Source organism: Lagenorhynchus albirostris, chromosome 19 (genome assembly GCF_949774975.1).
Source record: "Lagenorhynchus albirostris chromosome 19, mLagAlb1.1, whole genome shotgun sequence".
Classification (NCBI taxonomy): domain Eukaryota; kingdom Metazoa; phylum Chordata; class Mammalia; order Artiodactyla; family Delphinidae; genus Lagenorhynchus; species Lagenorhynchus albirostris.
The window spans coordinates 48,626,849-48,651,683 of NC_083113.1; the positions used below are offsets into that span (position 1 = coordinate 48,626,849).

Consider the following 24,835-nt stretch of genomic DNA (forward strand, 5'->3'; position numbering starts at 1 on the left):
AAGAGGAGAAATATTATGGACATATATATATACATATATGCAAATATATACAAAAAACTAAAAAAGTGGAAATATTAGCATCATTAGACTATGTTCAGTGATGATATGGTATTGCTATTATAATTTCCTTGTAATTTTTTGTATGTTTTAAATAGTCAAAGTAGAAATACACTTCTAAGTGAAGATTACTCAGTATTATGGATTTGTCCAAATCCATTTAATCATTCCCGTAATGATGGATGCTGAGGTAGTATCTAGTTCCCAGTTTAAACCCTCGGAGCTTTGGGGAAAAGCTCACTTTTATGAGCTCACATCATCAAGAAGTACAGCATCCCTTCGTTTTCTACACAGTCAACTAATTTCAAGTTTGCCCTCTCATGATGCCAGGAGGGAAAGAAGTTCTAATATGTCCCTCAGAGATCTATTCTCACCTGAGTTAGGTTACAGTTTGTGGGTTTTCCAGACCGTGGAGGACATGGTGATTACAGAGAGAAGGTCATATTCTTGAGTAAAATACTTTTTTTCTGGAAGCATTCAGTAGACATGTCCACCACCTAGTGCCCATGGTGCTTCCATAGGCAGTGTGGAGCTTGGAAACAATCCTTCACTTAGTGGAGTATAGAAGATAACCACTGCCCACAAGAAAAACAACCTCCATGTGGGTTTCCAAGTGGTTTTTCCTTCCCCCTGCTTTAGTTTTGCCTCTGACAGGATGACCTCCTTATTCATTGTTCTTTAAATTGCTGTGATCTGCATCAAAAGAAAGGAGGACTGGATCAGGTTCAGAATGCTATCTTCTTCCTCCTGAAGCTCAAGCCCTGGTGAGCTTTGCAAAGTGTTCAGAAGAACCTGAAAATCCTGGAGGGTCCTCTTCCTGTGGATCAGGATTCAAAAAAGTTTGTACCTTTTACTGACAATCTGTGGATGGCAGGAGTTGACCTAAAGGCTTCTTGAGGTTTCTATATATTGCTGGTGCGGTTGGCTGAGGGCATGAGATGGTTCTCCAGCTGACTCTGTGTGGTGTGGCCACCAGTCTGTCTCAGTGGGTCCCTTTTTGAGGATCCCGCTCTGCAGTCAGAGCCTGGCAGCACTCATCCCATCACTGCAGAAAGTAAGATATGTCCACCTGGCTCAGATCCTGTGGTGGTGGTTTTTTGTGCTCAGCTTGAGGCTGAGAATAGTCTTCCAACTGCAGTACTCCCATGTCAGCCTGTTCTTGGTGATCCTGGCGTTCTTGGTATTGGGGCCAGAAGGGGTACTGAGTATCTGGGTCTCCTCCCATAGTCAGCAGTGCTGGCACGTAATTCCCAAGTGTTAGAATAGCGGGAGAGTTCTCTCCTCTCTGCACAGCCTGCATGGGCTGCATCATGACACTTTGTCCTTGGATCACACAAGGGACAGAGAATACGTGGGATGGGAGAAGAACAGGTAGAAATGGTTGGTTCCTCCTGAAAGAACTGGAGGAAGCAAAATGATGAGATCTGCCTGGGAGAGTACATAGGTCAATTTCGTGCTGCTGAGCAGTCATACCAGGTCTCCCATTTGGGCCATATACCAAGGAATTCACAGGCTCACTTGTGCTCTGCCCAGGGTACAGAGATCTTGGGTCCTGAAACCACATCTCCGTGAGAAAAACAGAGACATGGATATCATAAGACAAGCGATTCTGGCTGTTCTCAAACTGTGTAAAGCAAAGGGCCTATTATATAGGCCCAAATCTCAAGAGGTGTGTGTGTGTGTGTGTGTCTATACATATATATATACATATATATGAAATTAATTGCCCTTGTTCATGTGTTCAGTATGTGTATATATGTACATATGTGTGTGGACACGTATATATGTGCATATGCATAAGTATGTGTGTATATATATGTGTGTTTATGTGTGTATATGTATACATATACATACATACAAACACATAGATTTAGGTCATAGCACATTCAGCAATCAACTGTAGATGAATTGAAACTGGCTAAAAAGGCATATGCTTTAGGATCCACCCTTCAATTTCAATGATGGATCAGGAAACAAGGTCTCTTGACGAGGTTGACATTTTCCTCCTATTAATCAGTGTTTGCATAGGAATACATACCTTGTAAACGTGTATAAATCTGAATAAGGATTAATAAACACAGATAAGTGTTTATGAGGGTCATTGTGCTGATAGACCTATGAACATGCTTCCTAGTCATGAGCGTTGAATGTGTACGGAACCACTATCCCCATAGCTTAGGTAGAAGAAGGTACTAATGAGGGTGCTTTTGTTCCCCTATTTGACTATGCTTGTAGATTTTTTGGGGGTGTTAAAAGTGGGGGAAGGAGAGATGGGCAGGATATCTAGTTGGTAGAGGCCAGGAATGCTGAAAAACACTATACCTGGCATGGACTGCCCCTCCCAAGAAAGAATTGTCTGGCCCAAAATGACAGCAGTGCCAAGCTTTAGAAAACCTAACGAGAGTGTTCTCAAAATAGGCATTAATTTTCACATTTTCCCACAGTTTTGCTGCTGGTGATTCTGAATAGATGCACCACTGACAATTTGATTAGAAAATTCTTCCTTTTGCAGGAATGTGACTTGCAATGCCAGGTGTTTACTATCCCAGGCCTTTGTCCTTGATTGCTGTGGTAATCTAGGTTAGTCAAGGTTTTCCAGCAACCACTCGGGGTAACATCGTTTAATGGGTTAGGGATATTTGCTGCCATAGACATAAAACTTACTTGAATTCTCGATTCTGGAATGCCTGTTTGGCTAGTGTTTTCCTGTTTGCAATATCAAAGAATTGGTTCCTCTTGAAGGCTTGAACTAGAATGTTTGATTGAGATCTTGGAACCGATGTGTGGTCTTGTGTGGCTCCTTTTGGTAAGTATTCTAAAAGAGAACGCAGGGACAATAGGGTTTTTAGGACATTTTTGCATTCAAGCTGGAAACTCAAACTTGGGAAGATAGTGCTGACCTCTTACTCCCTCTGAATCCCCCTGAGATGACAGAAGAGGAGGATGTTGCCCTGCTCAGAGCAGCAGGACCAAAAAGTCCAAAGCCTTTCTTGCTCAGAACCTGTCTGTCCCAGCCACTGTGGGACCATGCTTATATTGATGACTTTAGGTTACTCAAAACAAGCTGTAACTGGCTCCAAAACTAAGGATTCTTTGTGGAGAATTTGGGCACAACATGCAGAATTGATTCCCCTCTCAATGGGACCCACTGATGAACTGCATTTGGACTGGTGGGTTCTTACCTTGAGTATAAGGCTGAGGCTGGTTCTGTCCATGGGTTTGGTCTTCTCCTAGGAGGAGCTGAACCCCAATCGGCTCTGTCTTGCTCTGTGGTTTTTAAACCAAATCTGAGTGGGAAAAGACGATGTGAAAGTCATGTAACTCAGTCTGTGTCATTCCAAATATCAATGCAGTTAAACAAAATGAATTGATCAACTGCTCTTGGGATAATATCCCTAAGAGAAAGACGATGTATTATCCTGGGATTGATGCTATTATTAGCATACAATTCAGGATGGTATACAATCTGCTCTCAACTCAAGTTAGCATTTCTTGTATGGTCATCCTCAGGGTATCCAAAATAAATTTCCCTGATTTAAGAAAAACAGTGTAGTTCTCTCAAAGGAAGTCAATCAATCTCTCTCTCTCTCTCTCTCTCTCTCTCTCTCTCTCTCTCTCTCTCTCTCTCTCTGTCTCTGTCTCTCTCTCTCTCCCCCCTTGTGTTATATCAACTTTTCATTAGAATACCATTTCATAATACACAATACATATGGGATTGATCTTAGAAAAGAATTTCTTTATGTAGGGCAGTAGAATTAGCCATAGTCAAGAGCAGGGCTAACTCACCTACACTTTTACTTATTTCATCCCATAGTCAGCAATAGATAATGAAACTCCTAGGGACCCCATATATCTTGCTTTAAAACTATTATCACTAACATAGCCAATTGTATTCTGCTTGTTTCCTCATTACTGGAGTTGACATTGCAAGATGCTTTCTAAGTATTTCTGAGTGTTTTATTTTGATAATTTGATAATTCATGGTAAGATTAGGGTGTCAGTTATAACCAATATCTGATGTAGCACTCATATCCCAGGCATTGTGCTAAAAGGTTATATCTATTCTTTAAATTAATTAATAAAAATATTTTCCAATAAGAAGTCTTAAGCCCAAGTGGAAACTGGAAACTAATGAGTAAGTTACTGAACACAGTTGCAGAACCAACCTCATCCTACATTGTTTCCTGGACTTGCCATCCTCCACCTCAGTTCAAATGGGCCTAGTACCTCTCATGCAGCTAATCACTAGATAGTCCCCCAAAGTGCACTTTATTCTGGGATTTGGGAAAACTGTTTCCTACACCTAAAACAAATGCATTAAGAAAAGGGGAACTTTTCTTCTCCCCAGCGTCCCCTCAGACTGCTGCCCTTATATATAGTGACTTATTGGAGACTATTTTTTTTTTTTTTTTTTTTGCGGTACGCGGGCCTCTCACTGTTGTGGCCTCTCCCATTGCCGAGCACAGGCTCCGGACGCGCAGGCTCAGCGGCCATGGCACACGAGCCCAGCCGCTCCGCGGCATGTGGGATCCTCCCGGACCGGGGTACGAACCTGTGTCCCCTGCATCGGCAGGCGGACTCTCAACCACTGTGCCACCAGGGAAGCCCCTGGAGACTTTTTGATAACAAAAATCTGAACTCATTATTCTCCTCTGAAAGCACCTTTTTTATTGACCTTTATTGATTTCAATACTGTTTCAGTTGGTATAATTGTATTATTTACAGCTATCTTTTTGCTGACTGAAGAAATCCAGTTTATTTTTATTTTTACATCAGTAGTTCTATTCAAAATGATACAATATGGGATTTTATTTCATACACTCTGGTGTATGAATCACATTTCAGATATTAGTGAAAAAAAACTAGCTTGAGAATTGGGAATTTACATGAGTGCTTACCCCACAGTTTCCTCATAATTATATATTAATCATTATTCTGCAGTATATATTCCAGTACTTGATACCATATCATTATCATAGTGATCCAATTTCCTATAATCTCTAAATCTCAGAAGTTGATTTAATTATCTCCTATTGGAGAGCCTCAACCAGTATATTCTTTTCTCCAAGAGTGAATGCCCCCAACCAATTGGTAAAAGAAGTAACAGTTTTCTACCATTGGTAAAAGAGGTAATTCTTGTTTTTATTTTTTTTTAAATATTATTTAACAGGAAAAACCTTTAGGAAACATACCCAACATAAGAGAATCACCTGCCAGTGCTAAGCTTGGCCTTTCTCTTTACCTTGAACCTGACAGATAATGAAATAGAAACCTGATACTATCCTGAATTTTAGATTCTGGAATGCCAATTTCCTTGGCCAGTTGTTTCCTGTTAGCTTTTTCAGGGTAAGGGTCATGTTCAAACCATGCTTGGAGGATATTCTTTTGACTCTGGTTGTAAATAATCTTGCCTTGCCAGGTTTCTTTTTGTAATAGTATGTCTGATGAAGAGAAAATGGGGAGAATTATGAAAGATATGTTTATGGATTAAAAACTGGGTGAGCATATATCTTACTTCAGGTTGAAAGTCTGTAAATCCAATGATTATTCTGTATTTTTACTTTAGGGATATACCTAAAGTCATTCTAAATTGGAGACATGGGAATTCCCTGGTGGTCCAGTGGTTTGGACTCCATGCTCTCACTGCCAAGGGCCTGGGTTCAATCCTTGGTTGGGGAACTAAGATCCCACAAGCAGCCCGGCGTGGCCAAAAGAAAAAATTGGAGACATACAGGTCAAATATATATATAATAGAAAAAATGACAGTCTGTCATCTCTGAGTTACCAAACGAAGAAGTTACTAGAAATCCACAAAATTACATGCAAAGAAAATAGGAGTTAGGAAAATAAATGGAAATAAATGAAACAAGTAAAACATTAAAACAAAAACAAGAAAAACATTAAAAGGATAAATTAAATACAATACACAAAACTGATACTTTATGATAAAATACATTTAAATAAATATAAAATGTTAAATTATTAGATATAAACTAAATGTAAAATATTATGTATTCCATATATATTTTTCTCCATTTAAAGTGTTAACTTTAAGACTTTTGAAAACCCACATATGGGACTCACAGCTGTATCTTAAATTTGAAATTGCATTCTCTCACTTCAAAGCACCCATCAATCCCCTGATACAACTTATCACTGCAAAACAGCCCCTGCTTCAACAACCTATTCCTCTAATCATAATTGGGATTTTACTTTTTATAAACTCTGGAAAATAAACATAGCATGTGGCATTATCAAAGAAGAGAGCAAAACACAGATGGGAATTTACCACTTGCAGTGCTGTTCAAATCCATCTTGGGAAGAGGTATCCAGATTCTGCAGAGATGAGTGGACAACTAAGCAAGACACAGGATTTATAAAACACCCAGAGCGACCCACCCAATTCTTAAATACCCTCCTATTTAATCCCTTCATTAAATAACACTTTTCAGAAGAGGGTTGAAGTAATCAGGTTAAGAGGAAATACAGATTCTACCAGATTCTAATTTTGCATCTATTATATCTCCCCAAATATGACTTAGAATCTGTGCTTTCTACTTTACATAGTACATATGTATGTATCAATATATATTATAATATATGCTTTGTTCTCTATAATTTTTAGTACTCCTGTTTCTTAGTTATTTTGGCTTGATGATATTATTTTAATATTAGATCGATATTCCTATTCACTTTGTAGGCTCCCTGTTTTCCTTAGCCCTTACTGAAACAAATTTCTTTCCATTATTGTTAGTAGGGTTTATGTGTTACCTTGGCTATTCTATATTCCACAGTTATTAAAAAAAAACACTGATCTAGGTGTTGCTGTGAAGGTATTCTATAAATTGAATTATATAATCAGTTGGATTTAAGTAAAGGAGATTATCCTCGATAATCTGGGTGGGGCTGATGCAATCAGCGAAAAGTCTTAAGAGCGAATCTGGGTGCATTCGTAAAGGAAAAGAAATCACGCCTATGGACAGCAGCTTCATCTCCTGCCAGAGACTTTCAGCCTGCCCTTCCAAAGGGCCTACCCTAGAAATCTCATTCTTGCCTAGCCAGTCCCCACAATTGTATAAGCCATTTCCATTTAATAAATGTCTTTATTTGTGTATGTGTATGCATGTATGTACACACACAAGTATGTATATAATTTCACAAGTTCCCTGTGTGACTTGAGTTCAGAATGCTACTGATTCTGTTTCTCTGATTGAACACTAAATGATACAGATGTTGGTACTGAAACTGAACAGGACCCTGTGGGGCTCACTGTCTCAGGTTTTATGGTAATGGGGTTAGTTTCCAGGTTATCTCTGGCCAGTCATCTTGATTGGCCCATGTTTCGTCTGACTCAGGGTCCTTCCTGGTGGCGCACCCATCTCTCAGTCAAGATGGATTTCAGCGTGAGGGCTTCTGGGAGGTTGGCAGGACACATCGTCTCCTCCCTCCTCCTTTTGGCCCCGCCTGAATTCTGGTTAGTTGCACTTCATTCTTTATCAGGACCTCCTATTGTGAGACAACTCAGGTAAGCGGTTATCATACCTGGCCAAGGCGGGCAGTTTTGGTCAACGGTTCCCTAACAGAAGAAAAGTTACAAATACCAGCTATTACCATGTGACCATTTGCATAAATGAGGTTATACTAATTATGAGGATTGCATTATGAATATGTTTGTATAAATATTAACAAAATATTTTGCTTTCTTCCTGCTCTTATTCCCTGATGATCCAATATAAGATGTGTTAATAATAGTTAACATTAAATCACCGTATTTAAGGGGCATCAAAAGAGAAGTATTCACATCAGCCAAGGATGTTGCATCCTCTTTGGGGAAAAGATTAGCATGTTTCTCTTGTAGGCATGATAGTTGCACCATATTAGGCAGAAATACCACTTTGTTATTATCTTTATTTGGAAATTATTTATTGTTTCAGGAGATGTGTATGGTTTCCAGGTTGACAAGGTATGGACAGAGCTGGTCAGTTTTGTGTCAGTATGGCTAGGCTACAGACCCTAGTAATTCAAACACTCACCTACTCGGAGTTTCTGTGAAGGTATTTTGTAGATGTGATTAAAGTTCATAATCACTTGACTAAGGGAGATTATCCTATATAATCTGGGTGGGCCTAAGTCAAATCATCTGAGAGGCCAGAAGGACTGAGTGAAGGCTTCACTGAGAGGAAGAAATTCTGCCTATTGATAGATGCATCAGCTCTTGCCCAAGAGTTCTAATCTGCCTTACGGATTTTAGACTTGCCAAGTCACGTAAGCCAGTTCCTTGCAATAAATCTCCACATACACACTGATTCTGCTTCTCTGGTTGAATACAATCATCTGATACAATTATTAAATTATTTACTTTGAAGTGATGACTTTAACAAGAAAAAAATATATATGTGGATTTGTCATGGGGCTAGACCGTGGGTGATGGAAAAATTTATTGAATCCTGAAAAGATGGCAACTGTAAATTTTGCTGCTGTAATTTTTTTCTGGTAAACGTCAGCTGTGAAAAACTGGAAGGCAGGAAATGCGACAAATACTCTATGCCTTGACTTAAAGACAACAGAATATCTCTGTCAAGACTCATGTGCTCTTGGCTACTATTGCCTTGGGAACAGCTAGAGAGAAATGAGCTCAGAAAGAAATGTGTTCCTTAACAGGAAAAATGGAAGGGGATAGAAAGATTGTATGAACTGCAAGATAACGTGCACAGGCAGACTTTGTATCATTTATATGAGGAAATACGAACTTGGAGACATATTTTCTAACAAAAAGTTTACACAGTTGAAAAAAAAGCAAAAATAAAACCTGGGTTGTGGCTTAAAACCTTTGGTTTAAAGCAGTGATTGCATTATAACTTCTACCAATCATTCTATTATTTAAGACAGCATTACTGTAAACTGCCACCAGAAAAAAAATGGTATGTGCTTTTGCCACAGACACTGATAAGCTCAAGATATTTAAGATGAGAAACAGAAATATTAGGCACAATGAATTGGGGGATGGGCTAATTGCACCTGGAAATAGATATAATTAGATAGGTTAATTCATCTTTAATTGTGTGTGTTTTTCTTTGTTGACATATATGTGTGGGATTACCAGAAAATTCACATGCTTTAACTAAAAGAAACTTAGCTTGGATAAAAACAATATTTTGTGAACTGCACCCCCTCATATTATATCCAGATGGTAAAACCCTCAAAGAGCTATAGCCTCTAATGCCCCTACAAATGAGGCCAGGCAACATAGAAGACATCCAAGTATCTGGTGTAAGGACTTCATCTAGGATCAGACATTGACCTAACTAGGGGGAAAAGCATTCTCAGCTAAAGGGAGCTCTTCCTCAAAACATCCCCCCATCTGAATCTTGCTGTTGCTACGTTTCAATGGGTGCAGTGTCCCTCCTCTTCTTCCATATCATGGCAGGATATTACGTTGATCCAGTCCATGTTCCAACTAGCTCATAGCATGGGCTTTTGTTCTTTGATATTTTGATGAGGAAGAGTTATATCTGGATCTTTCAGCTGCTTTGAGTGTGAATGGAGGTGTTGGGCTTTGAGTCCTAACTGTGTTTGGAAAAATCTTTCATACTGTGCCTGGTGGAGAAGGGTAAGATTATTCTGTGTACTTTAGGGATAGAAGCCAATAATTTTGACCAAATAGATGGACTGCAATATAAATAAATAAAAAAAAATTTAAAAAGTCATTTCTTTTTTTAAAAATTTTATTTATTGATTGATTGATTTTTGGCTGTGTTGGGTCTTTGTTGCTCCGTGCGGGCCTTCTCTAGTTGTGGTGAGCGGGGGCTACACTTTGTTGCGGTGCGTGGGCTTCTTATTACTGTGGCTTCTCTTGCTGCAGAGCACGGGCTCTAGGCACATGGGCTTCAGTAATTGCAGCATGTGGGCTCAGTAGCTGTGGCTCACAGGCTCTAGAGTGCAGGCTCAGTATTTGTGGCTCATGGGCTTAGTTGCTCCGCGGCATGTGGAATCTTCCTGGACCAGGGATCGAACCCGTGCCCCCTCCATTGGCAGGTGGATTCTTAACCAGTGTGCCACCAGGAAAGTCCCGTGCAATATATTTTATTTATTTAAATAAATTTTATTTATTTATTTTGGCTGCGTTGGATCCTCGTTGCTGCCCACGGGCTTTCTATAGTTGCGGGAGCAGGGGCTTCTCACTGCGGTGGCTTCTCTTGTTGTGGAGCACGGGCTTCAGGCACGCCGGCTCAGTAGTTGTGGCTCACGGGCTTAGTTGCCCCGTGGCATGTGGGATCTTCCCGGACCAGGGCTTGAACCCATGTCCCCTGCATTGGCAGGCGGATTCTTAACCACTGCGCCACCAGGGAAGCCCCCTTGCAATATATTTTATAGGGACTGAATATTTCATGGCACCAGCCCAATCAGGCCATGTCTTCCAAAAGGCTTATACTTTCCAAATTGTTGATTTCAGTCTTTGCCTTGTGATTTCTTTCAGCCAGTGAAATATGAATGGATTTAATGAGGCAGCCTGTGCCATCTCTGAGCAGAATCCTCCATCTTTGGGGCCATCGTTCTCTTCTCACTACCATGCGCCTTCTTGGTCCTAGATAATGATACCATTAACCTGAATCCCAGAAGGATGAGTGAGAAATAGGTGGGTCATTAGTGTTTAAGGTCACGTATTACAATGACATAATTGAGACTAAGGTGATGGATATACAAATTTGCTTTTTGTATCTTTAAGTTCTATGACCAGAGTTGTCTTTTTTTTAAAAAAAACAATTATCTGAACATCTCCAGAAACCCATTTGTTATAATTTTGTTTAATAGCCTCCCCCAACCCTGTTTTTTTCAACTGCAGTAAATTTTTGTGAAATTTAGAAGGGCATGAAATCCATTTTCTAAATGAAGAATTCCAAGGGACTTGTCCATGTGTCAGGTGTGAAGCCTAAGGAGGTACCGTACATAGGACAGGACCCACCATGATGAAAATCATGGGAAGCTGTTTGCTCATGTGGTCATCTGATGTGCAGAAAATGAAGGAATCTCTTGGATTTAGGGGATAGAGACTTGGGATGTTGCCTGCGTGTGGGAGAAAAGAGTGAATCTGTCCAAGTGTTTCCTTAATCCTGGAGAAGATGTTTATTTGTACTTTAGGAAGAAAGTAAAACAATGACCTTTCTGGATTTAGTTACCCAGATTCTAATCTATTTGTTTATTAAAACGTGAAGACCAGGGCTTCCCTGGTGGCGCAGTGGTTGGGAGTCCTCCTGCCGGCGCAGGGGACGCGGGTTTGTGCCCCGGTCCGGGAGGATCCTGCATGCCGCGGAGCGGCTGGGCCCGTGGGCCATGGCCACTGGGCCTGCACGTCCGGGGCCTGTGCTCCGTGGTGGGAGAGGCCACAGCAGTGAGAGGCCCGCGTCCCGCAAAAACAAAAAACAAAACAAAACAAAAAATATCTCAAAAACATCCATTCATTTCCAAGTTATTCACTTTCTTTTCTTTTTTTGAATTTTATTTAATTTTTAAAAAGCAGCAGGTTCTTATTAGTTATCCATTTTATACATATTGGTATATATATGTCAATCCCAATCTCCCAATTCATCACACCCTCCCCCCTCCGCCACTTTCCCCGCTAGGTGTCCATTCATTTGTTCTCTGCATCTGTGTCTCAGTTTCTGCCCTGCACACTGGTTCATCTGCACCATTTTTCTAGGTTCCACATATATGTGTTAATGTATGATATTTGTTTTTCTCTTTCTGACTTACTTCCTTCTGTATGGCAGTCTCTAGATCCATCCATGTCTCTACAAATGACCCAATTTCGTTCCTTTTTATGGCTGAGTGATATTCCATTGTATATATTTACTGCATCTTCTTTATCCATTCATCTGTCGATGGGCACTTAGGTTGCTTCCATGTCCTGGCTATTGTAAATAGTGCTGCAGTGAACATTGGGGCGCATGTGTCTTTTTGAATTATGGTTTTCTCTGAGTATATGCCCAGTAGTTGGATTGCTGGATCATGTGGTAATTCTATTTTTAGTTTTTTGAGGAACCTCCAACCTGTTCTCCATAGTGGCTGTATCAATTTACATTCCCACCAACAGTGCAAGAGGGTTCCTTTTTCGCCATACCCTCTCCAGCATTTGTTGTTTGTAGATTTTCTGATAATGCCCATTCTAACTGGTGTGAGATGATATCTCATTGTAGTTTTGATTTGCATTTCTCTAATAATTAGTGATGTTCAGCAGCTTTTCATGTGCTTCTTGGCCATCTGTATATCTTCTTTGGAGGAATGTCTGTTTAGGTCTTCTGCCCATTTTTGGATTGGGTTGTTTGTTGTTTTGTTATTGAGCTGCATGAGCTGCTTGTAAATTTTGGAGATTAATCCTTTGTCAGTTGCTTCATTTGCAAATATTTTCTCCCCTTCTGAGGGTTGTCTTTTCATCTTGTTTATGGTTTCCTTTGCTGTTCAAAAGCTTTTAAGTTTCATTAGGTCCCATTGTTTATTTTTTGGTTTTATTTCCATTTCTCTAGCAGGTGCGTCGAAAAGGATCTTGCTGTGATTTATGTCATAGAGTGTTCTGCCTATGTTTTACTCTAAGAGTTTGATAGTGTCTGATCTTACATTTAGATCTTTAATCTATTTTGAGTTTATTGTTGAGTATGGTGTTAGGGAGTGTTCTAATTTCATACTTTTACATGTACCTGTCCAGTTTTCCCAGCACCACTTATTGAAGTGGCTGTCTTTTCTCCACTGTATATTCTTGCCTCCTTCACCAAGATAAGGTGACCATATGTGCGTGGGTTTATCTCTGGGCTTTCTATCCTGTTCCATTGATCTATATTTCTGTTTTTGTGCCAGTACCATACTGTCTTGATTACTGTAGCTTTGTAGTATAGTCTGAAGTCAGGGAGCCTGATTCCTCCAGCTCCATTTTTCTTTCTCAAGATTGCTTTGGCTCTTCGGGGTCTTTTGTGTTTCCATAGAAATTGTGAAATTTTTTCTTCTAGTTCTGTGCAAAATGCCAGTGGTAGTTTGATAGGGATTGCATTGAATCTGTAGATTGCTTTGGGTAGTAGAGTCATTTTTACAATGTTTACAATCCAAGAACATGGTATATCTCTCCATCTATTTGTATCATTTTTAATTTCTTTCATCAGTGTCTTATAATTTTCTGCATACAGATCTTTTGTCTCCTTAGTAGGTTTATTCCTAGATATTTTATCCTTTTTGTTGCAATGGTAAATGGGAGTGTTTTCTTAATTTCACTTTCAGATTTTTCATCATTAGTTTATAGGAGTGCTAGAGATTTCTGTGCATTAATTTTGTATCCTGCTACTTTACCAAATTCATTGATTAGCTCTAGTAGTTTTCTTGTAGCATCTTTAGGATTCTCTATGTATAGTATCATGTCATCTGCAAACAGTGACAGCTTCACTTCTTCTTTTCCGATTTGGATTCCTTTTATTTCTTTTTCTTTTCTGATTGCTGTGACTAAAACTTCCAAAACTATGTTGAATAAGAGTGGTGAGAGTGGGCAACCTTGTCTTGTTCCTGATCTTAGTGGAAATGGTTTCAATTTTTCACCATTGAGGACAATGTTGGCTGTGGGTTTGTCATATATGGCCTTTATTATGTTGAGGAAAGTTCCCTGTATGCCTACTTTCTGGAGGGTTTTAATCATAAATGGGTGTTGAATTTTGTCAAAACCATTCTCTGCATCTATTGAGATGATCATGTGCTTTTTCTCCTTCAATTTGTTAATATGGTGTATCACATTGATTGATTTGCATATATATTTTTTTGTTTTTTTGTTTTTTTTTTTATGGTACGCGGGCTTCTCACTGTTGTGGCCTCTCCCGTTGTGGAGCACAGGTTCCAGACGCACAGGCTCAGAGGCCATGGCTCACAGGCCCAGCCGCTCCGCGGCATGTGGGATCTTCCTGGACCGGGGCACGAACCTGTGTCCCCTGCATCGGCAGGAGGACTCTCAACCACTGCACCACCAGGGAAGCCCTCTTCCACCATCTTGAAGCTACTTGATTTGTGACCCGTGATGTGATCAATCCTGGAGAATGTTCCATGGGCACTTGAGAAGAAAGTGTAATCTGCTGTTTTTGGGTGGAATGTCCTATAAATATCAATGAAATCTATCTGGTCTATTGTGTCATTTAAAGCTTGTGTTTCCTTATTAATTTTCTGTTTGGATGATCTGTCCATTGGTGTAAGTGAGGTGTTAAAATCCCCCACTATTATTGTGTTACTCTCAATTTCCTCTTTTATAGCTGTTAGCAGTTGCCTTAGGTATTGAGGTGCTCCTATGTTGGGTACATATATATTTATAATTGTTATATCTTCTTCTTGGATTGATCCTTTGATCATTATGTAGTGTCCCTCCTCGTCTCTTCTAACATTCTTTATTTTAAAGTCTATTTTATCTGATATGAGTATTGCTACTGCAGCTTTCTTTTTTTCCGGTACGCGTGCCTCTCACTGTTGTGGCCTCTCCTGTTGCAGAGCACAGGCTCCGGACGCACAGGCTCAGCGGCCATGGCTCACGGGCCCAGCCGCTCCACGGCATGTGGGATCTTCCCAGACCAGGGCATGAACCTGTGTCCCCTGCATTGGCAGGCAGACTCTCAATCACTGTGCCACCAGGGAAGCCCCTGCAGCTTTCTTTTGATTTGCATTGAATATCTTTTTACATCCCCTCACTTTCAGTCTGTATGTGTCCCTAGGTCTGAAGTGGGTCTCTTTTAGACAGCATATGTATGGGTCTTGTTTTTGTATCCATTCAGCGAGCCTGTGTTTTTTGGTTGGAGTATTTAATCCATTTATGTTTAAGGTAATTATTGATACGTATGTTCCTATTACCATTTTCTTAATTGTTTTGTGTTTGTTTTTGTAGGTCCTTTTCTTCCCTTGTGTTTCCCACTTAGAGAAGTTCCTTTAGCATTTATTTTAGAGCTGGTTTGGTGGTGGTGAATTCTCTTAGCTTTTGCTTGTCTGTAAAGCTCTTGATTTCTCTATCAAATGTGAATGAGATCCTTGCAGCGTAGAGTAATCTTGGTTGTAGGTTCCTCCCTTTCATCACTTTAAATATGTCATGGCACTCCCTTCTGGCTTGTAGAGTTTCTGCTGAGAAATCAGCTGTTAACCTTATGGGAGTTCCCTTGTATGTTATTTGTCGTTTTTCCCTTGCTGCTTTCAATTTTTCCTTTGTGTTTAATTTTTGTCAATTTGATTACCATGTGTCTCGTCGTATTTCTCCTTGGGTTTATCCTGTATGGGACTCTCTGTGCTTCCTGGACTTGGGTGGCTGTTTCCTTTTCCATGTTAGGTAACTTTTCGACTATAATCTCTTCAAATATTTTCTCGGGTCCTTTCTCTCTCTCTTCTCCTTGTGGACCCCTATAATGTGAATGTTGTTGTGTTTAATGTTGTCCCAGAGGTCTCTTAGGCTGTCTTCATTTCTTTTCATTCTTTTTTCTTTATTCTGTTCTGCCACAGTGAATTCCACCATTCTGTCTTCCAGGTCACTTATCCATTCTTCTGCCTCAGTTATTCTGCTATTGATTCCTTCTAGTGCATTTTTCATTTCAGTTATTGTACTGTTCATCTGTGTTTGTTTGTTCTTTAATTCTTCTAGGTTAAACATTTCTTGCATCTTCTCGATCTTTGCCTCCATTCTTTTTCCAAAGTCCTGGATCATCTTCACTATGATTATTCTGAATTATTTTTCTGGAAGGTTGCCTATGAAGGTTGTTCATTTAGTTGTTTTTCTGGGGTTTCATCTTGTTCCTTCATCTGGTACAAAGTCCTTTGCCTTTTCATTTTGTCTGTCTTTCTGTGAATGTGGTTTTCCTTCCACAGGCTGCAGAATTGTAGTTCTCCTTGCTTTTGCTGTCTGCCCTCTGATGGATGAGGCTATCTAAGAGACTTGTGCAAGTTTCCTGATGGGAGGGACTGGTGGTGGATAGAGGTGGCTGTTGCTCTGGTTGGCAGAGCTCAGTAAAACTTTAATCCACTTGTCTGCTGATGGGTGGGGCTGGGTTCCCTCCCTGTTGGTTGTTTGACCTGAGGTGACCCAACAGTGGAGCCTACCCAGGCTCTTTTGTGGGACCAATGGCAGACTCTGGGATGGCTCACACCAAGGAGTACTTCCCAGAACCTCTCCCACCAGTGTCCCCGTCCTCACAGTGAGACACAGCCACTCCCCGCCTCTGCAGGAGACCCTCCAACACCAGCAGTGAGGTCTGGTTCAGTCTCCTATGGGGTCACTGCTCCTTCCCCTGGGTCCCGATGCGCACACTACTTTGTGTGTGCCCTCCAAGAGTGGAGTCTCTGTTTCTCCGAGTCCTGTCAAAGTCCTGCCATCAAATCCCACTAGCCTTCTAAGTCTGATTCTCTAGGAATTCCTCCTCCCATTGCCTGACCCCCGGGTTGGGAAGCGTGACGTGGGGCTCAGAACCTTTACTCCAGTGGGTGGACTTCTGTGGTATAAGTGTTCTCCAGTCTGTGAGTCACCCACCTGGCAGTTATGGGATATGATTTTATTGTGATTGCGCCCCTCCTACTGTCTCATTGTGGCTTCTCCTTTGTCTTTGGATGTGGGGTATCTTTTTTGGTGAGTTCCAGCGTCTTCCTGTCGATGATTGTTCAGCAGTTAGTTGTGATTCTGGTGCTCTCACCAGAGGGAGTACATTAAATTTCTTTGTTCAGTCAAATGGAAAATGACATCAGTATAAGGAACATCACTTTATTTATTGGCCAACAGATACTATATATGATTCTATATAAGTATTAATTATAAACTTGGAAAGTATTGCCCTAAAAGAATATGAAAATATAATATTTTATCAATCACTAATGTAATATTGGTGTTAATAAAACATTTTATATTCAAAATTAAGTTTCTGTTAATATTTTAATAGTACTACATATTTATTATATTCATAAAATAGATTTTATGATTAGAGAAATAATAATTATTTCATAACCCAATATCAATATTATAAGCCCAGATGATATAATGTTAAGAAAATTGAAATTTACTGTATGTTTACCATTAGAACATTAAATTATAATTCATGTTTAACTTTAGTTAATTATTTACTCATTAAAATTATAATTATTATATCATTTAAATCTACCCTTCTATTCTTCTAATGCTTTAACATCATTCTGGTTTTCCAAGATCTTCATGCTACTTTCCTCTTGACTCCCAGACTTGATAAAAATCAACATACCCCTGAATTCTGCTGTTCTAAAATCTGAGGCCTCTTGCTGTCTGGGTGCTTCAGGAAGACATGTAAGTAGGTTTTAATATATTAATTATATTTTATTCAAAAAATTATTACTTTAAAAAATTGAAGTATAGTTGATTTACAATGTTGTGTTAGTTTCAGGTGTGCAGCACAGTGATTCAGTTATATATATATATTTTATATATGTACATGTAGGGAATGAGAATGTAGATGTTCATCAGGGTTACAGTAGGTTATATATATTTTATATATATATTATATATATATTTTTTCAGATTGTTTTCCCTTATAGGTTATTGCAAAATACTGAGTATAGTTCCCTGTGCTATGCAGTAGGTCCTTGTTGGTTACCCATTTTATATATAGGAATGTGTATATGTTAATACCAAACTCCTAATTTATCCTTCCCTATATTTTATTTCTAACATTCAAATTAAGAAGTTCAAATATAATGTGAAATCCCCAAGAATAGAGACTTTAATACAATGAAACTGAGTACACGTGAAATATATTTCTTCTCATTCAGTCCTGGGATCCTTTTCAGAACTGTTTCATATGCATATAATCATGACACACTAGCAGCATTTTCCCAGGAATAAATTGGTTAAGCTGCCATGGCTGGGATGCTAATGACCTGGGAGACAATTTCAGATCCTTGGGTAATATTACTTTAGGCTAAAACCTAGAAAACTTGACATATGTAGCCAAAACCTTCGTAATGGTATTTAGACCTTAAGATTTCCTTTACTACCAACTTTTATGTCAGATCACATATTCTTATCTCTAACCTTGTATTCATTATAGCACACACTTCACATTGAGAAATAATCAAGTGTAGCACTTTCTTAATATTCCTAAGGATATAACACATTATGTATATGAATATGAATATAGATGCATGTATATTTATTTACAGAACACTTATATATCCTGATAATATTCTTCTGTTATTTTGTCTAAGAAAAATACCACTTGCCTTTCTGAAACCTGATGTGTCCTAAATATTCTATCAGTTGGAAGGAATACAAAACAAATAGTCTATCCAAATAATCTACCTTCAATTCTAAACTCTCTCCTCTTTTCTAATTTTATTTTTCTTAATTATTCACACATCTTCCATTTTACTGAGGAAGTACAAAAGTGTCATTAAAGAGAAGTCTGTCTGGAGAATTCCCTGGCAGTCCAGTGATTAGGACTCAGTGCTTCCACTGCCGTGGCACATTCAATCCCTAGTCAGGGAACTAAGATCCCACAAGCCGCTTGGCGCAGCCAAAAAAAAAAAAAAAAAAAAAAAGGCTGTCGCTGAAACTCAGATTCCAGATTTTGTTTTAAGGTTCCATGGTTAGCACAATTATTTATTTAACAGAAAAAAGATTTTTTTGTGTGTTTTTAGAACAAACCATGAAATCATGCTGAATAGCTTTCAGTTTACTATGGAATGTATATTCATTTGCTACATGCCTTTCCCCCACAAGATCCAATTCTAAGACATCCCTAAGTTGGAGTCAACCATAATTCAAAATTCATAAACTTATGCCTATTACATCAAGAGGAATAAAAACCACAGTTATAAGGAAAGACAAAATTGCAAATAGGATAAAAAAGAGAATGGTGGACATGGTGCCCAGAACAGTGTGCTGAGAGACAGATCTTTGCTGGGAGGTAATTTGCCTGGACCCGAGTTGGGCTTGTCCTGGACACCATGAAGTCACCCAGGCACATTCAACATTGAGGGACACTTCAGGTAAATCAATACTCAGCGATGTGTCCAGGGGTCAGATCTCATCTTGGGTCATGTCAGGGGAGCAGAGGGCCAGGGCCAGCCTATATGGGAAACCCGTTTAGGTGCGGGCTGCATCAGGAAGCCTCTAGGCAGAGACATCCTAGAACATCACCTAGGATGAAAATGCATCAACTGATGGAGACCCCATATACTTGGGTTAGTTGGGGACATATCTGCCAAACTCAGAAGCATTCATGATTCAATGTGATCAAAGAAAAACTTCAGTTGTATGATCAGGCAAAATGTCATGATACAACTAAAAACTAACAATGCTTCTTTGGCTGTGGGGGGAGGGTGCTTTCTTTGGTCTACTATTCCCACCCCCACCCCAAATAATAACCGTGTGACAAAAAATAATAAACTGTTGACTGAAATAATCAACAAACAATCTATAAAGGGAATAGAAAAGAGTTTTATTTGAGCCAAACTGAGGACTATAATCTGGGAGATACAGATTCCAGAAGCACTTGAATTGTGCTCTGCTGGACTACAGAATGGGGGAGGCTTATAAAGGCAAAACTCACAAAACTACATAAGTTGTTTGTCAAGAATTAGGACTGAAGCTGGCAAGAAGTAAGGGTGCTCGTCAAGTAAGGATTGGTTGGGGTCTGAAATAGTTGTATACGTACAAGTGAAGACCTTGAGACCACAAGGTTGCAGCCGGCAGCTGCTAGCAGATACTGTTTTGAGAACGGCTGGTGGTGTCCTTGAATTCATCCAGTTCAGAAATTTCGAGTTCTCAGTGATGCAGGAACTTGTCTGAAACTACATCCACAATGGCCACCTGGCTCTAGTTTGGACGCCTGAACCACACTTACTCCATTCTGATTTTTGAATGCATTTTTTTCTTTAATGGTTAAAGCAGATGTACCGTACATGTTCGATGGGCCACAAAACAAGCTACTCTAGTTAGCATAAGGTTCAAGTTAAATCATGTGAAAGACAGAATGACTTCCCCATACCTCAATATATGAAAATTTTTTCCATCAAAACCAAATAAGAGACACTTCGAAATTTTATTTTTTAAAGTAGAATTGATAGTAGTCTCACTCACCCGTGGCCAAGGTCAGAGACATGCACTACTGCATGCTTTATGCTCTTCTCCACAAGACCAGGAAGTGGTCTGTATTCTGTTAATTTGAACAACAAAATACATTTATTCCTAGATTCCACCACCTCATTCAGATCAGCCATTCTGAAGGACCTCAGGTCGTTGGGAAGGGGGCCTGCTATAGCCCAGCTGGTGTACATGGTTGTCTCTGCCTGTGACATGGATGACCTGGGCACCGACAATGCTGTGAGGTTTGAAGGGCAGCTGGCTGCACACAACCTTGCTTACGTCTCATGGCAGTCTGCTGTGGCGAGTGGAAAATGATCCCGAGAGAGGTAGGGGTTCCCAAGGCCCAGTCATGGCAGGCTGGTCCTCAGCGGGGGCTTGTGCCTCCTGGACCATGTGCCCTTGCTCTGTCCTGGTGGAAGGCAGAGTTCTAAACTGTCTGTGAACATCAGCTCCAACTGTCACTGGGTTGGCCAATCAGTGGCTGAGGATGGAGATGGCCACTGGGAAGTGGGGGAGGGTCGACAGCTTGGCTGAGGTCCTTTCCATTCCCAAGACAAGACTTGGGGTGGCGAAGGAGAGGTGAAGGGCATTAGAACAGAGATGGGAATCAGCGGGCCTAAAAAAGTATTTTCATCATCATAATTTGGCCTTGGGCTGGCTGGGTTTGGAGGGTGAAGAATCTCAAGGTTGAATCTGAGTTCAGAGTCCTTCTTATGCATCACAGTGACTCTGTTTCACCTACATTCTCATTCACTAAAGTGTGCACCCTGAAAGGCTGGTTTTGAGAGATGTTCATCAGGGTTACGGTGGGTCAGCAGTGGGTGGGGGGCATGGAATAGGGTGACGTAGGAAAAAAATTGTGAAACTGGGTGAGACCTCCCATTCCATATTGGTAATCTTTGTGCAGAGCTGGATTCTGAGGCTGAAGGATGAAGGTGGCTGAATCCACAGAGCAGGTCTCCTCAATGCTGTTTATACACTAAACACAGGATGGATAGATGGGTACGGAAGGAAGTAAGGCTTGGCCTCTAAAAGTTTTCACAGACTACTTTCTTTTTCAACCAAAAATAACTTAGTTAACTATATTAGTCTTATAACTAGAGTCAGTCCAGTTCTTGGGACACAGAAGTAAACATTGTCTTTCAAATCTCTCTAGTCGTCGTAAGGCCACTCACGATAAACTCTCACTAGTTACGGGACATTAATAAATATCCATCAGCAAAATACTGTCCTTACACAGTCTAGCTATAGAGGAAAAGAAAACAAGGCACTCACCAAATTTACTCCCTAATGAAATCCATTTTTGAAGCACCATCTTAGAAATTATAATTCTCTCAAGCTTCAACTTGAGCAAATGTACAGTTACTTAGCAACAGTAGTGAAAACAATGGTAAGAAAGTCCAAAATTACATCAAAAGAGAGAAAAAAATGTGTCTCTAGACTAAATAGTACTGACAAAAATATTCTCTCTGTGCTGCCCAGAAAGCAGATAATATGAGGACAAATTACCCGTATAATTCATATTTTATATAATGAACATTTACAAAACTCTACCCTATACGTTATAATCGTATTACTTCTCCATTTGAGACATTGTGTGATCACTTAAATAATAGCAGGAAAGCAAAGAAAAATTATTTCAGAAGAAAGACAAAGTTCTTGCTGTGTTTCTGATTACTTTCGTGGCCTTGTTAACAAGAACAAAGATGCTGTCATTATACCACCTACAAATAGAGTGCCAAGAGAACACTTAATTTTGAGGCTCATGTTGAGTAATCTATGGTTTTAGAGTACTGAGGATCATAATCCTATCAAGTTCCCACATGGAGCAGTGGGTGTTCTGCAGGTCACCAATGGCTGGAAGTGAGACAGAAACATCTCCACACTCTGAACTTGAAAAGAGGCTCAAACTCAAATGTGGTGACATCAGATGGTGCCACAAATTAGTGAATGTGAGTGTTCAGGGCAGCGCAGTGGTGGGGGAATCACTCACTGACATTTATCTGCTATCATTTTAGAGAAGTCCCCAAGTGTTTTATTCTAATACTACCTAAGGTATCCACTCACATTTGTTTCAATAGTAAGCTTCAAATGTACAGAAAGTATCTCCTAGGGGACTAGTTTTGTCCATGTACAGAAAGTATCTCCTAGGGGACTAGTTGGGATCACATGTGTTAGTGAATTTTCCAACATTTCTCTACCTCTCATGCTGAGCCAGAAATGCCCCCTCCACCCCTGGTATCCCTCACCCCAGGGGCAGTTCTTGCCATCTGCACTCAAAGCTTCCTGCTGAACCTCTCTCCTACCATGTCCCCATTGATGGCTGAATCTGCCCCTGAAGAGTGCGCTCCTGTGCTTCCCACCTGCACACACCTGGCCCCAGCTGATTTATTCTCCGTCCCTCCTCCTGAGTGAATGATGCTTACCATTTCCCTCCAGGAAAGATCCTCATACTCTCAACACTTTAAAGCAGTCTATAAGGCAAACACAGTTTAAACACAGGCAAAATGTTTTTGAGTGTGGGAAGTGAATAGGATTTGGTGGTAGAGGTCCCAGATTCAATGCCAGGTATGTCATTAGCTTAGTTTGTGATGATAAAAAGAGCAGCTTACACGAGGGTTTACCATGTGCCAAGAGTTTTACATAACTTCATCTTATTTAACCTGTACAACAACCCTCAGCTAAGCTAAGAGTTAAGGAAGTCGAGGGGATGAAGAGTTACAAGAATATGTCCTGAGTACCCAGCTAGGAAGGTGCAGAGGTGAGACTGGTCCCCAGTCTGGTTTTAGAGCCTGAGCTGTACACCAACTGTGAATACTGTGTGATCTGGAGCTTGTTTGAACCTCGGTTTCCTCACCTCTGCGTACAATACAATTCCCTTTCTCGAAGATAGCCATGAGGGGTTATATGTCGCTCTGTGCTTCGTTGAGTTGTTCGCCCACAAACATTAGTTACCACACTCAGGGAAGACCTGGTGAGTGCTGGTACTTTCCTGCCTCCTCGCTAGGGACTCTCCAAGCCAGTGAAACCGTCTAGGTCCCCAAGGTCCTGTGGTTTTTCCTTTACCATAAAAGCACCCAAGCTCTTTGCTGCTCAACTGTGGTTTAGGAGTCCAGTGGCCACCCCACCATGACTTTTTCCTTAGCATCTCTGTCCTCTTTTCCCACAACCTTGGGATTCCCAGCCATCTCCATGACCTACGTTAATGTGGAGTCATAGAACTCACTGTTAGGGGTGGACCTCAAAGAGGCTGGCCCATCACCTGTACATGAAGGTGGGGCAGTCTGTAAGGCAAAGCCAGGGTTCCTCAGGGGATGTGTGGGCAGCGGGGAACAACAGGGTCCCAGGTAAGGCTCTAAGGAGGCATCTGCAGGTGTGTGGGTCCTGCACTGGGAGGCCCAGAATGGCCTTACTCTGAAGTTTAGACAGATCTGAGGTCTCAGGTCTTCTCACTGGATTCACTTTTTTCATTTCTTACTCAATTCCCCAGGGCCTTAATGAATGCCTCACATGTGCCAGACAGGAGAGAGGGCTCAGCAGGAGTAAGATATCTGTCTTAACAACCTTTACAATTCAGAGGAAAATGCAGACAAGGAACAAACATGGAAGTAAAATGATTTCAGGGAGGATGAGTGCTATGAGGCCATGTATAGGGCAGAGGAGTAGAGAGGGATGCAGTAAGCACAGTCACTAGCCCTTGGTGGTTGGGAAATGGCACCTTAAGAAGACAGGAGAAGAACTGGTTTCTATATGGAGGAGGCAGCCACCCACCTGTCTGGGGAAGGGCGTTCTTGGCAGAGGAAATAGCCAGTGCAAGGCTCTGAGGAAAAAATTGATCTTGACGTATTAACGGAACATTAGGAAGCCCTTCCCTGATGGAAGGCACAGTTGTAAACTGTCCATGGACATCGGTTCTAACTGTCACTGGGTTGGCTAGGCAGCCACTGAGAGGATGCAGGTGACAATCCTGGAGGAGCAGGATTGGCACCTTGACCTCTGAGGTCCTTTCCAACCCCAGGTCCAGACTTGTGGTGAGGACAGGCGGTGACGGACAAAGAAAAGAGAAGGGGATCAGCGTCCTGAAAAAAATCTTTGTTACAGTCATATTCTTGCCATGGGCTGGCCTGGCTGAAAAGTGCTGGGTTTGACCTGTGAACTGGGTAGGGGCCCAACTGGGGCACATTTCAGAGTTAGGATTAAGGTTATGTCTTAAGGATCGTCCTGGGGAGTTCAGCTTGAGCCTTAGGATTAAATCTAAGTTCAGTGTCCCTCTTACATATTTGGATAACGCTATTTCTTCTACACGAAACTTAACTGAAACGTGTTTTTTGAAAGGCTGGTTGGAGATGTTAATCAGGGTTATGGTGCTGCTAGGGGGTGGGTGGAGAGCATTGCCTCCTGAGAGTGAGAAACTGGGCTGCCTCTGGAGGAAAGCACCCACTCTGGGCTGCTAATCCAGGGCCAGAGCTCCATTCTGAGGGGGAAGGGGGAAGGTGGCACAGCTCACAGGGGCCATTAGTACAAAACTATATATGATGACAACATGGTGGATCAGCTCTACCCCAATAAAAAGTAAAAAAACCCAAACAAAACTACATGTGATAAATGCTGAAGAAAGGGATGCTGGGCCATATAAAATGTTTCACGACCTACTTTTTCTTAAATCAAAAATCAGTTTTG

At 40.7% G+C, this 24,835-nt stretch overlaps 2 protein-coding genes across 6 annotated transcripts in view; one reads left to right on the forward strand and one right to left on the reverse strand.

Annotated features, from left to right (window-relative positions):
- Window positions 1-24,835, forward strand: part of TERF2IP (TERF2 interacting protein) — a 169,337-nt gene that overhangs the window by 11,823 nt on the left and 132,679 nt on the right. For 3 of the 5 annotated variants that reach the window (XR_009536932.1, XR_009536930.1, XR_009536931.1), the window contains exon 4: window positions 17,243-17,356. The exons of 1 other annotated variant lie outside the window; for it this stretch is intronic. Coding sequence is in view for 1 of the 4 variants with exons in the window: in XM_060129913.1 (XP_059985896.1) it covers window positions 10,535-10,558 (24 nt within the window). In the remaining 3 variants the exon portion in view is untranslated. Of the gene's footprint in view, window positions 1-10,534; window positions 10,665-17,242; window positions 17,357-24,835 lie in introns of those variants that run through there. One more of the 5 variants, XM_060129913.1, reaches the window with a different exon arrangement.
- On the reverse strand, window positions 1,040-8,139 carry DUXB (double homeobox B). Its single transcript, XM_060131944.1, is given in 8 exon segments — window positions 1,040-1,380; window positions 1,531-1,621; window positions 2,722-2,753; window positions 2,756-2,872; window positions 3,240-3,284; window positions 3,287-3,351; window positions 5,348-5,498; window positions 8,091-8,139. Coding segments are annotated over 8 exon segments (891 nt in total).